This window comes from Euprymna scolopes, chromosome 5 (assembly GCF_053919585.1).
Source record: "Euprymna scolopes isolate OS-2025 chromosome 5, ASM5391958v1, whole genome shotgun sequence".
Classification (NCBI taxonomy): Eukaryota; Metazoa; Mollusca; class Cephalopoda; order Sepiida; family Sepiolidae; genus Euprymna; species Euprymna scolopes.
The window spans coordinates 95,558,211-95,575,244 of NC_136486.1; the positions used below are offsets into that span (position 1 = coordinate 95,558,211).

The 17,034-nt window shown below is 32.3% G+C and overlaps 1 protein-coding gene across 1 annotated transcript; it reads left to right on the top strand.

The window, feature by feature from the left end:
- Window positions 1–4,548: 4,548 nt before the first annotated feature.
- Window positions 4,549–9,801, top strand: LOC145276928 (uncharacterized). Its single transcript, XM_080128401.1, has 2 exons — window positions 4,549–5,150; window positions 6,705–9,801. The coding sequence occupies exon 2, from the start codon at window positions 7,295–7,297 to the stop codon at window positions 9,779–9,781; it is 2,487 nt and encodes an 828-aa protein (XP_079984527.1). The 5' UTR covers window positions 4,549–5,150; window positions 6,705–7,294; the 3' UTR covers window positions 9,782–9,801.
- The last annotated feature ends 7,233 nt before the right edge of the window (window positions 9,802–17,034 follow it).

Sequence of the window (17,034 nt, forward strand, 5' to 3'; positions counted from 1 at the left end):
TTATTTATTTCTAATTGTTTATTGTCAACACCTACATACATTGCATTATTAAATATATTAATATCTAAAAATATTTTCAACTCATATATATTGTCCACTCATATATATATATATATATATATATATATATATACATACATACATACATACATACATATATATACATATATACATACATACATATATATACGTATACACACACACACACACATATATATATATATATATATAGATATGGTTAAACATTGGTATATATACACACATACATATATATATGTATATAACAATGTTTGTTGTATATATATATATATATATATATGCGTGTGTGTTTGTTTGTGTGTCTGTGTTTGTGTGTGTGTTCGTATATACGATACATATTTATATATATATATATATGCATATATGTTAGTAAATTATGGATCCCAACTGATTACATGGCCTCTAACTTATTGAAAACCATCTTATCCAAAAATATATAAGTATGATACGAGGTAATAATGGTCTTACACTTTTCCATATATTAATTAACACCTTTAGCGCATTCCCTTTCCACCTCACCAAATAACGTATTTTAAATACTCACATTTCTTATGGCAGATTTCCTGCTAAAAAACACAGACATTTTCTGTTTTCATCATTTAACATTTTAAAGCTTTAAACAATGTTCGCTAAACTGCGGTTAATTTTAAAAGGCACACTTTAAAGCTTTAAACAATGTTCGCTAAACTGCAGTTAATTTTTAAAGGCACAATGACGAGTAATTTTCGAACATTGCAAAACATGTCCCTCGCCTGCTTTTTTTATTTACCAATTCTAGGTAAACATTTTTCTATGTCTGTTTTATATTTTCTTTTCGAACCAGATATAGATAGATAATTTTTTTTTACATTTTCACACACACACACACACCCACACACACAAACACACACACACACACACACAAACACACGCACCCCCCATATATATATATATATATATATATATATATATATATATATATATATATATCAGTTGTGTATACTCAGCGCCTCCAGGTTAAAACGTATTGGTGGAGGGAGGCTTTAATAACATACGATTTAATATACACCGAATATTTTAACTTCAGTTCTTTCCGGTGTAGTAAGTTCATTCTTACTTATCTCAGGCAGTCTTTCCGTGGAATGGCGACAAAGCTGTTAGACATTTTTAAAGTGGCAGAATGCTCCTCAGTTTTTTGTGCTCACTTGAATTTCCTTGCCTTCTGAACTGTGTTACATATTCCTGAATAAATACCTAGTATTAAGAGTGTCCGCGATTTCAGATTCCATTCCCGCGATCAGACGATTACATCTCTGACGGAAAATCTAGTATGAAACGATTAAAGGTATTAGTTCATATATTTAACAAGATATTTGTAGGAATATACAAATGTATATCGATTCGTAATTGATTGATGTCTGAATTTTATCAGCAGAAGTCATTTTTTAAAATCTTTACAAATCTATTTCGTCTATTATAACAATGCATAATTTTTTTTTTTTAATTTTGTGTAACAGTATATAAAACCTTAATGCTTTGTGCCTGAATCTTTATTTCTACAGAAATCTGTCACTTGTTGAGAAAGAACTGCAACAAGAAACCACTTTACTTGTAAAATAAAACAGGCGCATGCCTATAGCAAGATGTTCTTTATACTAGCAGGGTTACTTGTTTTTAATCGGGCCGATTAAAAAACAGAACAGAATCAAGTGAAAAGCATCAACTTTTATATTTAAATATCTATCTTCCCACTTCTCTCCGGCAGTCTTTTCTTTCCCACTTTTCAGTGTTTTTTTTATTTTCTGCGTATTTCTCTAACACCCTCTTTCGAGTTGGCCGTCCTAGTATGACTATTGACTAAGGTATTCATTCAAGGTAACGCCGAAAAATATATATACCAACTTTGATTTTTTTTGGCTGGGCATACGCACCTATACAATCAAACAATTGCTATTTTCAATCGTAAAAGCCCAGCATTTTTATATCGATGCGACGTATAAAACACCTGTAATTACTTGATGTATTTATTCCAATACGTACAAATTCATCAGTCCATTTGGCATAATTGTCCAGGTGTTCCATTACCTGCCGGGAGACTAGCCCCATTCTTGGATCGACCCATGGCTAATACATAAAAGAAATGCTTGAAGACCTCTTCCTAATCTTTCATAAGTATAAGGCCATTTATAAGGTTATAAGTTATTTTTCAAAACATCGCGACATATTAAAGTATCGAAAATAATAATCAACAACGTATTTATTTTTACTTTTATATTAACTATACTTGAACATATGTTTCTCTTTTGTATATGTCATGGCGCGGCCATGCATCACACCGTAACTCGTAGTTCACTCAATCAACCCACTTATGTTTTACCTGTTTACATACTCCTAAAATCGGCGAATAATACTTTACCTGACCTACTACCTGTGGCAGACCCGTGCCTTTTTAGAAAAGCATTTGGGCGAGAAGGACACAATTTATTTTAGCTTAAATTCGTATTCGCACCGTTGATTATATAGTCAATGCCGTTGTGATTTAAGACAGGTTCTCGCTAACCAGTTCGCGACAGAGTGGCGCCTTCATTGATAAATATATTGATTAAAACTTTTAATTTGTTACACTCGTTCTATTTCATTCATAAGTTGTGTTAAAAAAGAGAACAGTTCACTGAAACAACTCATAAAACGCACATCTACTGTAATCTTCCGATTTGAATTATTTCTGTTAAAGCTGATACAGTATTGCGTTGGCGCCAGTTCATTCGAAACGAACCTCCTAGGAACGATGACGGGTTTGTTTCTCTTTACACACAATCAGAAACGCATTTAAAAACATCAGACCTGCACAAATAAATATAGAAAACTTAATATATCAAAGGTAGTGAAACGATGCGTGTTTCACTAGGGTATTTGATCATGCGCTCAAGTTTAGACGTTACACACACATAGTTAAAATATTGAAGCCAATTAAAGGTAATTAGCCGCGCATGTTGAAATTATACCTTCTGTTAACAAGTACATCGACTATAACGGCTTATTACACAACTATTTAAGTAAAGTTATATAAGATACACGCCTGGGTGCCCAGTGTTTCCCAGGTGTTCGGGGGCGTGTGTTGATCAAAACAAAAGAATAGTGGTAGTAGGCAGGCAGGCTCGAACCCGTACTGCAAAGGAGGAAAGGAACGTGAAAAAAACAAAACGTGACGTCTTTGCTGTTGCGTCCATCTCCAAACCGGAAAGAACGGAGGTTTAAATTTAGGCTAGTCAATCGAAAAGATGGGATGACTTTTGAAAATATCGGCGAAAAAAGCGACCCTTGCCTGTAGATAAGTGCACAGTCTAGGGTGAAGGAATTAACGTTGTTCGCTAATTCCTCATTATTTGTCGTCCGAAGGGTCGAGCTTCCAAACGATGTCAATCACGTGAAAATCGGTCGCTTCTATCGAAAGTGTTAGGCATACATACAAACATTCATGCATACATACGTACATACATACATACATACATACATACATACATACATGCATACATACATGCATACATTTAAACCGACCGGTGAGATTTATATTATAGAAGAAAAACCATTTGAATAAAATATGATAAGCATTTTATATAATGATCGACCGTAATCGAGGAAGACGAGGAGTCTTCTCATACGTTAGCTGTAGCATCAAGATGTAGCGAAAGCTGTTATTCACATCTCTAGATTATTCCACTTACCGTTTACTATTACATTATGTGGTTGAGTGTGTTACAAGGGGGCATTAAGTAACCCTATAAGAAATCGATATAATCCGATCAGGGATTGAATATATAAACATATCTTAAAATATGTCTAATAACGTTGCACATGTTTCGACAGTTATATTATGTATGTTAAAATCTTTTTGGCACGAATATAATATGGAAATATTGAACAAATTAAAGTTCAGATTATCTTTTGCTCTTTTAACGAATTACAAAATTTACGTCGTCGGGAAGTGGAGGATGCCCTTCTCCCCCCCTTCTACTTCTTTCTCAGAGATTAGACATGGATAGTTATTCGCTGCTCGGTCGTAATTTTATGATAAGTTAGTTCTATAGTTCTTCTCCCGGAAAAAACATTGACAACAATATATATATATATATATATATATATATATATATATATATATATATATATATATATATATATATATATATATATATATATACTGTATTAACAAAAACCAAGACTTCAAAAAAAGAAATGATAGCAACAAAAAAATGTAGTTCATTGTTAGTTACAATTGTTTCAAGACCAGTTGGGCAAATTCAAACATTATGGCGTTTGAAAATTTTCGCATAAATAGGCTTTCATCAGACTTATTTATTGAATAAAAAACACTTTAACAATAGAACATTATGTAAAGACATTTCCCTTAAAGGAAATAAAGCATGCGAAAACATTTATCCCGGACGCATCTTTATATATATATATATATATATATATATATATATATATATATATATATATATATATATATATATATATTAGTCTCGCAAGTAACTGCGAGACAAACAAAATGTTACTTAGAGACTACTATTGAGTAATCCAACGTAGGGTACCGGTGGAAAAAATAAAAAATTAATTTACTTGAGACATACTTATTGAACATTTTCTGAAATAGTACAATAATTACCTTGACATTCTTCTGTTTAGTTTAAGATATCATTTTCAGATATTTTGATACTAATACCGTTATTAAAAAAATAAAAATTGCCGGATTTTAGTTTCATAAGAGTTTTCCATAAACAAACCACTATTCGTACTACCATAATAACAGCGACACAGAGAGAGAGGGAGAGAGACAGAGAGACAGACAGACAGACAGAGAGGGGGGGCTACTGTTCAGTATTTGTGTAAAATATTACATAACTGATTTTTCCCCTATTTTTGATTATCCGTTACATTAATACCATTGCTAAATTAATTTAGTTTAAATCCCGCATTTCCATCCATGCTCACCACCGCCCACCGAAAATTACCGACTATTACCGAATGAGCAGACGTTAAATTGTAACAAACACACATCCGTAAAGTTGTTTATTTATGTCTGCGGTGCAGAGCTCCTTACATGAAACATTTTCTTGCATTATTTAAAACAGGTAAGCGTACTATTTTTTTTTTGTTGTTTGTTTACAAATGCTGTGTCAATAAAATTCTTACTTTCTTTTATATTTATGCGTTATTGGTAAAACTTTGTTTATACAAATTCCTGGGACTTACGTAGGACCCCCCCCCCTGGAGTAAATGTGGCATTGCGGTGATTTTGCGGCCTGTCAAGAATATTATGAATATATTATTATCATTTTTAATTTTTTAACTGGCTGTAACATTTTCTTGCATTATTTACAACTTTTTTGTTGTTTGTTTACAAATGCTGTGTCAATAAAATTCTTACTTTCTTTTATAGTTATGCGTAATTGGTTAAACTTCGTTTATACAAATTCCTGGGACTTACGTAGGACCCCCCCTCCCCGGAGTAAATGTGGTATTGCGGTGATTTTGTGGCCTGTCAAGAATATATTATGAATATATTATTATCATTTTTAATTTTGTAACTGGCTGTAACATTTTCTTGCATTATTTACAACTTTTTGTAAATAATGCAAGAATATGTTACAGCCAGTTTTTGTCTTTCGATATTTCTTATCGTTTCTTCGCAAGTTTGCCGGCGACGACGTAATGTCCTAACCTCATTATTAAGAAAATAATAGTGTGTTACAATTAGTGCATCTGTTCTTCAGATGCTGCACTTCCATTTCATGTTCTCTTTCGGTGGAGGAGAAATCTGTCACGACTGAGACAATTTTTATTTTTGTACCTTTTCTCCGCGTTAAAAAACGACCCTGGTGTCTAACTCTGTCCCGTGGGGAGGCATAGTAAATAGGTACAATAAGTGCATGATCACCAACATTTTTACTATAAGGGTGTAACAAATACTCGTGTAACAACGGTAACATAAATGCAGAAGCACATTTTTACCTAAGTACAAAATTAACAAGAAGTAATATTACGACAATAATCATTATATAGATTTACATAGTAAAAAAAAATGTTTTCTAAACTTCCCATTTCGCCCCCAAGGGCACAGAAGTTGTCAAAAATGCCCCAACAGTTTAAATCTCATATTTTTATTCTTGCTCAACAACGCCCACCAAAAAATCACCGATTAATAACGCATTAGCAGACGATAAATAAATTGGAAGACTCTAAGAAACGAAATAAACAGTCAAGTTTTTAAAACGATTTAGCAAATAAAGCCATCTTTGTCATTTTCTTTGATGATAGGCTGAGTTAGATTAAAATGACAAATTTATAGGGTATTATATTATTCTGGGGGTCATTTCTTTTATTTATCTTTATTCTCCTTTCACACATGTATGTATATATTACTACTGCACACCCTTACTATACATTCGCCCCCCCTCATTTTCTACAATCTATTTATCACTCTCCCCATTCCCCTACCTCAACGTCACTATTCCTCCACTTTTTCACTTCGTCATGTTCCCACCCCCCTTTCACTGCCCCTATTTTCCACCTCCCTGACCGATTCTTCTTCTTCTCAATAGTACTCTCAATACTTCTCAGTTCTCTCTACTATTCATTGTTGACCTTTATTTAATTATTTTATTTTTTTTATATTGCTCATTCAGATCATCCGAGACTTGAGACTACAAAGTGACAATTAGAGACTCAGACTGTTAATTAGAGAGAAAGAGAGTGACGCAGGAGGGAATATAAAAGATTGTAATGGAAAAGGAAGGATCGAGTCAAAGTAAAAGAAAGCCTGAGTGATAGATTGTTCAGGAACAAACAGAGAGAGATATGAGCAAGGAGAAAGCAAGTGAAAGAGAGGAAGAATATCGCCAAGAACAGACTTTCTGAGAGTGAGGGCACTCAGAACAGGAAAAGACAACTCAAGCTTGTCAAGACACTGCATAAGGCTTGTCACTCCTACCACTTGTTTGACCATTTTTATACATTTTCTGACTCGTTTCTTGTTCAATTTGCACATAATTGACATATTTTTGCCAACTATATTGCATTGCAAAGTCATTAAAATTGTATTTATGTTCATAATTATAAAAATGTAATATGTGATTATATTTTTTCTATTTTCACTGTGAACAAGATAAAATTTAATTAAAATATATCTTTTATGAAATAGAAATTATATTTCACAATTAAAAATTGCATAATTCATTTCGAATGTAAGCCTCGTTATCACAATAAATGCTACATTATGCATAAAAACAGATCTATTATTCTGATGCTTCTGATCATTGGTGGAGTCGAAATTAACCCAGGACCTATTGATAAGCAAAATGAAATGGAGTACACCAATGCAAATGATGGCAATAAAAAAGTATATGATAAAATTGCTGAAAAAGCTAGAAAAGCTGAATATTATAGAAAAAATAAAGATAAAATAAAACAAAGAGTTCAGAATTATAAAAAAAAACTCAAGGCGGTAAATAATGATACTTATAAAAAAAAGCAAAAAGAGTCAAATAAAAAATATTTCAATAAAAATAGAGAAAAAATGCATGCGAAAATGGCCCAGTATTATAAAAAAAATAGAGAAAAAATTTGTGCAAAAGCATATTATAGCAAATATAAAAATAAACATAGAAAAACAGCATCTAAATTTACTTGCAAATTCGAAATGTCAAGCAAAGATGCTAATTTTCATCGACACATTCTGATTAGAAATATGAGACAAATTAAAAAACGACGAAGATGTTATAATGAATTAATGCAAAAAATGATTATAATGCGGAAAATGATTATGTCATACAAAAATATTGTCAAAGGGAATATAACAGACCTACAGGAACGCAGATTGGCTAATAAAAGTGCATTCAGCACTGTCAACAAGAAATATATTGAAGGAGTTGGCATGAGAAACTTCATGATCAACCAATTGAAGAAGTACTTCAGATGCATCCACTCTTATGTAGAAAAAGCCAACAATGACGGTCTGCAGACTTATTGGGGCAATAATTTGTTCCACTGCTTCACCAATGAGCACTTTCTTTGCGATAAAAGCAAATATGAATATGTGCCATTGGCTCAGTTGTCAAGACACAATTTTAAATTTATGCATTGCCAAGAATGTGATTGCAGTGAATTAAACACATTTGAAGTCCCCATAAATGAAAACAATGAAAATCAAATTAATAACAGTGACTACAGAATATCAATGACTCGTCTGTGTAGAATCGAAGATGGCTGTCCAGACTCAGCTCAGAAATTGGAATATGCTAAAAGATTGCATAACAATTTGTCTGATTTGAGTCCGAATTTGACAATTGCTCAAATGAGGAAGAAATTGGATAGTTTCCAAAGTTGCAAAGGTATGCATTCTGATAGAATTTATTGCTGTGGCCAAAGTGATTGCACGGACAAGCTGGCCCTGCTGAAACTCTTGTCACCACACTCGCAACACCTGAGAACAGTGATCAGAAAAGTATATCGATTATTGTCGATTGGAACATGGCTTAACAAATATGACATCGCAATACTTGAAGGTGACTGGTCATTATATACTGAGTTAATTTACCAGGTTAGCAGAGATGCTACTATTTCTGACCTTTACAATGAATCCTTTTCAAATGAAAATGAATTTCACACTGAGGTTTATGTAACAACAAAATATGCCAATTTGTTTAAAAAATTTCAAAAGGCAATTTATGATTTTAAAATAAATCATTGTGACATTTGCAAAATGCGCAAAAAAGATTCAGAATTGCATGAATGGGACAACTGGGATAAAATAAAATCTCAAACAATACTTAACATTATTAAAGCAAATTACACATTACCATGTATTGTATGCAAAAAATGTCAATCGGATATGATAACATACAAAAAAGTACCAAATTTGGCATCGATTAATGGTCTTCAAGTTGATCACATCCCACCTGAAATCTCCATTTTGAATATGTATGAAAGTCTTCTTATTCAAAGAGCCAAATGCTTTATGAATATAATTAAATTGGTGCCATACAAGTTTAAAGGACTGCAAAGCCAGTTGATCCCAGCTATCAGAGGAATAGCTAGTCATTTGCCAATGCCAATGGAAACAACTATCAACCATGCTATGAATACATTGCCAAACAATGATCATAAATTACTTGAAATTATAGTTGATACATTGCCAAACAAAAAAAATATTATTTGGCGCTCATTGGTTAATATGGATAAAGTTCTCAAAGCTTTGGATTGGTTGAAAAACAACAATATCTTGTACAATGACATTAAAATTGATCGAAATGCCAACTTGGATGAAATTTTCACATGCACTGGGCGAAATGATAGTCTGAAAATGGATCATTTTCTGACTCAGACTGGGGCTCAGATTTCATATGAGCATCACACGCTCATTGAAATGCAACCAATGTTGCCACCTGAAAAGGATTTGACGATTTTCAGGCAAAAAAGAGTTGAAGGAGTATTACTAACTGACAATGACCCATTATTGGAATTGTTTTGTTTTCCTGATTTGTTCACAAGAGGTAGATTTGGAATGTTTTCAAATGAACGTCCATATGGCAAAGTAAAACCATACATGTACATCAGAAATCGATTGAACCATTGTGATCCTAGATTCAGAAGAAATATTCAATATTTGATGTTTTCTGCCGATAAAGCTGATAAACGAGCCATTGATGCTGGTATTTATGCTATAATGAAAACAGCAAAAAATGCCAAAAATAACAGTTGCTGAACTGAAAAAAAGATTGACAAATAATGATAAGCAACTGGAAGGCAATTTGTCGATGATGATGGCAAATATGCGAGGATCTAAGAAATTTTGGGCTCGAAAATACACGGATTTGCAAGCTTTTGATGAGTGTTATGGAGTACCCACTTTCTTTTTGACACTGTCTTGCAATGAATATATCCTCAAAGATTTGCACGAATTTCTTGAAAAGTTGAATAATACAACTAAAAAATTTGGACAAATAAATAATGATGATATTGTGGCAGTCAGTGAACATTTTTATCATAGATTCACATCATTTTTGAAGATTGTCATACTTGACAAAAACGGCCCTCTGACTGAAGTTGACCATTATTTTTGGCGATTAGAGTATCAAAACAGAGGCACTCCTCATGTACACATGAAAGTGTACTGCAAAGATGCTCCTATTTTTGATGAGACTGACAAAGATTCACACAAAATAGTCCAAACTTTCATTGAATCTATTATTACTTGTCAACTTCCCAACCATTTTAAATCACCTAAATTAGCCTATTTGGTGAATAAAGTGCAAAGACACACTTGTGGTGGATCATGTTACCGTAAAAAATTTGTCAGAAATAAATTTTACACAATTTGTCGCTATGGATTTCCTAAATCTGCTGGAAATTTCAAATTTAACACAATTGAAGAAAGTGTTAGGTCACATAAATGTGGCAAAAAAATTAAAAAAATGTATAATTTGAATAGAAGCTCACAAGAGCAGTACATTAATGCTTACAACCCAGCTATTTTGATGATGTGGGAGTCTAATATTGACTTGCAGTACATTTCTGACAATTCAATGATTCTGAACCATTACATCACCAGCTATCAGACTAAATATGAAACATCTGAGACTGAAGGTGTGTGGTCATTGGACCAATCAAAATCATTTTATGGTAAATGCAAAAGCGCTGGTCTTTATACATTGTCCAAAAGAGATTCAGGAGCTTATGAAGTTGCTGATAAGCTGTTGGGACATCACTTGTTTGGAGCTTCTGCAACTGTAATGTGGGTCGGTGCTGATATACCTGAATATAGAACCCGCAGATTTTTGCCACAAGAAGAATTGGATCAAATGCAGCCTGATTCTACAGATTTGTATTATGGCAATATGGTTGAAACATGGTACCCGAATAGACCTGATTCTATGGAAAATAAAAGTTTGTACTATGTTGCGAGAAACTATGAAAGAACAATGAATGCTTCCACAAATGATGATGAGAAAGTTTCATTGAAGCTGCGAAATAATCATGGCTTTTTAAAAAAAGTGAAAGAAAAAGCTATAAAGACGCCAAATGTGAGATTGACTTCTGAAACAAAAGAACGATATTATCACAATTTGTTGATGCTGTTCAAACCTTGGCGCCAAGAAGAAATTGATTTACTTGATGGCTGTAAATCATATGAGCAATCATTTTATCAAAATGCTCCATATTTGTCTGAAATGACAAATTATGAAAGTATTAAGAAAAAAATTAAAGATGCTATTGAAATAAGCAAAAAAATAGAGCAAAAATCTAAAAATTATGCAAATGAAAATAACGCTGATGATGATCAAATTGATTGCGATCCTAATATGGCTAAAGAGGCAGATAAAAATGAAGCTGATTTAAATATGCCTCAAATCAGACATGTCACTGAAGCTCAAGTTTTAGAAAATGAGCAAAAATTGAATTTCATTCAAAAAGAAATTTATAATGAAATTATTTCCAAACTTGAGCAACAAAATCTTCATTGGAATGAGGAAAACCCTATTCACAGGTGCAATTGTGACGATTGTCCACAAATTCTCAAATTTATTAGTGGTTTTGGGGGTGTGGGCAAATCTTTTCTGATCAATGCACTGGCAGATAAAATTACTCTCACATATCCTGCCATCAATGGACCCAGTGTAGTTATTTGTGCTCCTACTGGTGTCAGTGCTTACATTTTGAAAGGATCTACATGCCATAGAGTCTTTCAACTAAATGTGCAGCATGGTTCTACACCTAAATATGAACCATTATCAAAGGATAAAATAAAAAGTTTGAGAACCATGCTTGGATATGTGAGATTATTCATTATTGATGAAATAAGCATGGTTAGTCACTTGCAATTAGCATTTATTCACCAACGTTTGCAAGATGTTTTTGGTGATATTAGGAAACAAGTGTATCCATTTGCAAACATGTCAATTGTTGCATTTGGTGATTTATTCCAGCTTCCACCTGTTAATGAAAAACCTGTATTTTCCAAAATATCTATTCAAGATGCTAGAAAATCAAATTTGGGAATTGCTGGTATAAATTTGTGGTCATATTTCGATTATGATGAATTGACCATAAATATGCGACAAAAAGATGACAATGAAAACTTTGTTAATATTCTTAACAGAATTAGACTTGGGTCACCAACTGATCAGGATATTGAGATCTTGAAAAGGCATCGAATCAATCCTAAACAAAAAGCAAATATTGATCAAGTTACTGATCTTTTGCAAAATTTGCAAAAGAAAATGCATATTATTTGCATTGTACCCACAAATGAATCTGCTGAGGAAGTGAATTATAAAATGTTGAAAAAAAATAATATTCATATCATTGAAATTTCAGCAACTGATTCCAACTTAAGACAAAAAACCGTAACAAAAAAAAAATCAAAACAGACACCAAAAACTTCTAAACTTAAAAAGATTTCTGACACAGCTGGACTTGAAACTGTGCTTAAAATTGGAATTGGTGCTAGATGCATGTTGCGTCGGAATATTGATATCGAAAAAGGACTTTGCAATGGTACAATGGGTACAGTCACTGAAATACAAATGAAAGATGGCAAAGTTGTTGCTGTGACTGTAAAATTTGATCATATGGATCATGCAGTCAATGTTGAATTTGTGCAAGCTGACTATGAACTTTCTCGTGGCCTCTTTGTGACTAGATCTCAAATACCTTTGTCACTCAGCTATGCTTTAACTGTCCACAAAACCCAAGGTATTTCAGTCGATGGTATCATTGTTGACTTGGGATCTGATGTCTTTTCAGATGGAATGGCCTATGTAGCTTTGTCACGTGCTAGAAAGCTGTGCAATGTCTATTTGATCGACCTTGACCCTCATAAATTGACCATGTGTAACAAAAGTGCATGGACTGAATATAATAGATTGAGGGCCAAAAGAGACAGGGTTGATTTGCCACCGCTTCCTCCTTGTTCTGTTAAGCCTCAAAGTTTGTCATTGTACAAAAAGACTTATAAACGAAAAAAAACAATCGTTATAGATCATGATTTGAAGCAAAAACATAATAGTCCAAATAGAAAATGGCTGAAAATAGACAATTCAATTTCTCAAAATAATTTGGACCTCAAATTGATCAATGAAAGAAATGCTTGTTTTGCTTACAGTATTGTTCAGACAATTTACCACCTTCCTTTGTTGTCTAACATCATTAAAAGCATTCCAAACATTGATTTGCCAATTCAGCAATTAAAAAGATTGCTTGTCCCTGGCACTCACAGTGTTGCTGATCTTAGAGAATCAATCGGAGGCGTTTTTAATAGTGGCCAACAAGAATGTGCTATTGCATTTTGGGAATCTTTGATAAACAAGTGCCCTGACAGTGCCAAACAATTATTCACTTTTGAAGAAAGTAAAGTGATGAAATGTCTTAGAATACACAAACAAAACTGCCAAAGACTACAAGATAGTGAATGTAATTGCACCTTTAAAGTTGGCTGTGGGTTCCAAACCTTGCAGATTGCTGGAATACCACAGAGATTAGTTATTCAACTTCATCCTACTGATGGTCGACAGCAATTTAAAAGTTTGCTCAAAACTGATGCTTCAGTGCTCAAACATTGTATCAAATGTCAGCAAAATACTGAGCACTTGGAAAATGTCACTAGAACGTTTCCTACTGCAATGAAATATTTGTGTGTTCAAATAAATAGATTTATGTTTGAAAATTATAATCCTCGGCGAATTAATGCTGAAATTATGAATTTCAGTACAAAAAAACAAAATATTTTTGGAACAAATTTCAAAGTAAAAACAGCTATTCTGCACACTTTGAATAGAGTCGATTTTGGGCATTATACTTGCATTGTTAGAAATAATAATAAGTGGAATATTGTCAGTGACACTAACTTTTCTAGTAATGTCAATTTTCCTTCCAAAATGTCCAATATTGTTGGCATTTTTTTTGAAAAAATATAAAGGAAGCAAACATTTGATAAAAACAAGGTCATACATTCAATAGAAATAAATAGTGGTGGTTTTCGCTTTTAAAATTCAACCATCACCTAGGCATGGCATGGGGCTGTAACTGTAACTCTGCAGGCGAACAATAGCACTGTTATGAATCATAACTAAACTGGAGACAAGATTTCTGCTTCAAGAGATAAATGTACTATAAAATTTTAACAGGAAAATTATTTTACTGAAAACTATTGATCAATATTACACTCTAAAAAGGAAGATACTAGAGTTAAAAAAACAACAATTTTATTTACACTCAAGCAATTCAAAATTTATCTCAAAACTGACTCTTCAATTCGCAAATATTGTCAACAAAATACTGAGCATTTTGAAAAAGCCACTAGAATGTTTTCTACTGCAATGGAATATGTGTGTGTTCAAACAAATAGATTTTTATTTTAAAATTACGATCCTCAATGAATTAATTCCGAAATTATATATTTCAATAAATTTTTTTTGCAGAAATTTCATTGTAAAACCAGATATTCTTCACTTTTATGAAAGCCGATTTGGGCATTTTACTTGCATTATTTAGAATAATAACAAGTGAAATATTATCAGTGACACCAATATTTCATATAATTTTAATTTTCATTCCAAAATGTCGTCCATCAATATTGGCATTTCTTTGGAAAAATATAAAAGAAACAAATAATTGAGAAAAATCAGACCATATATCCAATCGAAATAGCAAAAACTTGAGTGCTAACCTCCCAATCAGCGTGGTATGGGGCTATAACTGTATCCCTGCAGGCGAACGATAGCACTTTTATGAATCACTTAAATTCAGAATTTTAAAAAAATTTCTGTAAATTTTTTTTTATGTAATACTTTTCCTGTGATCATTAGCATGTTCTATTAATTAATAAATATAATTCTATTATTTTTATTGTTGCTTATGTTGTTGATGAATAGAATTTTAAAAAGTTAGGTATTTTCTTGAAAAAGGATTTCGGCCTCAACAGAAAGATGTTCAACAAAATGTTTAACCATAAAATTTACCAAAAACTATTAATATTAAACTATAAAAAGAAAGATACTAGAATTTAAGCAAAAAATATTTTATTTCAACTCAATCAGATGTGCCTTATGCACTAATAAAAATGCAATTGGCATTTTGTTGAACTTTTTAAGATTTTAAATATTTATAAATTTTCTCATTATAAAAAACGATTATTATATTGATTATAATTTTTTGACAGAAGAAATAAAATGAATTGCATAAAAAACATTAGAAGACAAATTTTTAAATCATAAGAAAAATCTAAAGTCACTAAATTATCAATAAAGTTTGTCATAATAATACATTTATTAGATTAATTTTAATTTGGAAAGATAGAAGTACAGTTAAAACATCCAGAATCAGCGAATTCATTACATTTTATCATAATAAAAACGATTGTTTTATTTCAATGCTATTGATAAGAAAACATTTGTTTTACTTGATTAAAATTAATTAAACATAGATTATATCTGTAGTATATAAATATTTTTTTTATAATGAAACAATTTATTAATTTTTGCTGATTTACGATTTTTTCATTGCCGGTTTTTATTTTGCAAATTAAAAATAATCCAATAATCTTTTTTGATAATGAAAAAATGTGCTGACAATTAAGTGATTTTAAATATTTGAATATTTTTTTAAATGAACAATAAATTAAAATCAATTTACTAAATAATCATTTTTTTCAAGATTTATTTACACAATTTACTAATATTTATTGATATAATTGGATAATTTTGCATTGTTCTTCTAATGTTTTATATTCATTTTATTTCTTCTGTCAAAAAATTATAATCAATATAATAATCGTTTTTTATAATGAGAAAATTTATAAATATTTAAAATCTTAAAAAGTTCAACAAAATGCCAATTGCATTTTTATTAGTGCATAAGGCACATCTGATTGAGTTGAAATAAAATATTTTTTGCTTAAATTCTAGTATCTTTCTTTTTATAGTTTAATATTAATAGTTTTTGGTAAATTTTATGGTTAAACATTTTGTTGAACATCTTTCTGTTGAGGCCGAAATCCTTTTTCAAGAAAATATATATATATAGCTTAATGTAAAAGTAAAAGCGAAAGATCAATTCTACAAAAGGAGACTCATCCTGATAATGTAAAGCTCCACAATAATTATTGGAGCTTATACAATAACAATAGGACAACAAGAGTATGAAATGAAGACACAAAACTATCTATTGGTAGATATAGAATGGATCATTTATTTTAATAATGGAATTATGTATTCCATTATTCAATAAATCATCCATTCTATATCCACCAATATATAATTTTGTGTCTTCATTTCATACTCTTATTGTCATATATATATATATATATATATATATATATATATATATATATATATATATATATGTATATCGGGCAGTCCTTCGATTTCGACGATGATGCGAAGGTCGGGTAGTATCCGTGTCGAAGGTGCGATGTGAGTCCGATCGGAACTCTGAAACCCCGGCCACAGATGTGACACGTGATGGCAGGAAATCCGGGAAATCCGGGTAGTGGCGTCCGTTGTCGCGTTCTTTTTGATTCCTGTCTCGGGCAGTCCATCGATTTCGACGATGACAGCTTCACGAGGAGCACGGCTATTATACTTTAATCGCCTGAGTGCATAGATCACGCATCGGCCTTCAGTCCACCGAACCTGCCGGTATGCCCTCACTCCATAGCCACAGGTCTTTCAACTCTCTTCCAGCCTAGGCAAAGTAGGAATAAGCAGCTTGCCCAGTACTACTAGCACCCTCTCCGCTAAAAGCAAAAGTACAGAGGCAAGGACGGGCCAGAACAGTCTACACACATGCAATCAGCCACATCCATTGGATGAGGCACACTTGAGTCGAGTTGTACATCACCCTTGTTGACCGCGTCGGCATTGCGGTGCTGGTTCATCCCGCTGCGCAAGCCGTGGGATTCCTTCCTCATCCGCCAAGAGCATCGATAACCAGACTTGGATTTTTGTAACCCTAAATAGG

What these genes read in the sequence shown, in the direction of transcription:
- LOC145276928 (XM_080128401.1), top strand. Translation starts at nt 7,295, where the DNA reads ATGCATAAAAACAGATCTATTATTCTGATGCTTCTGATCATTGGTGGA.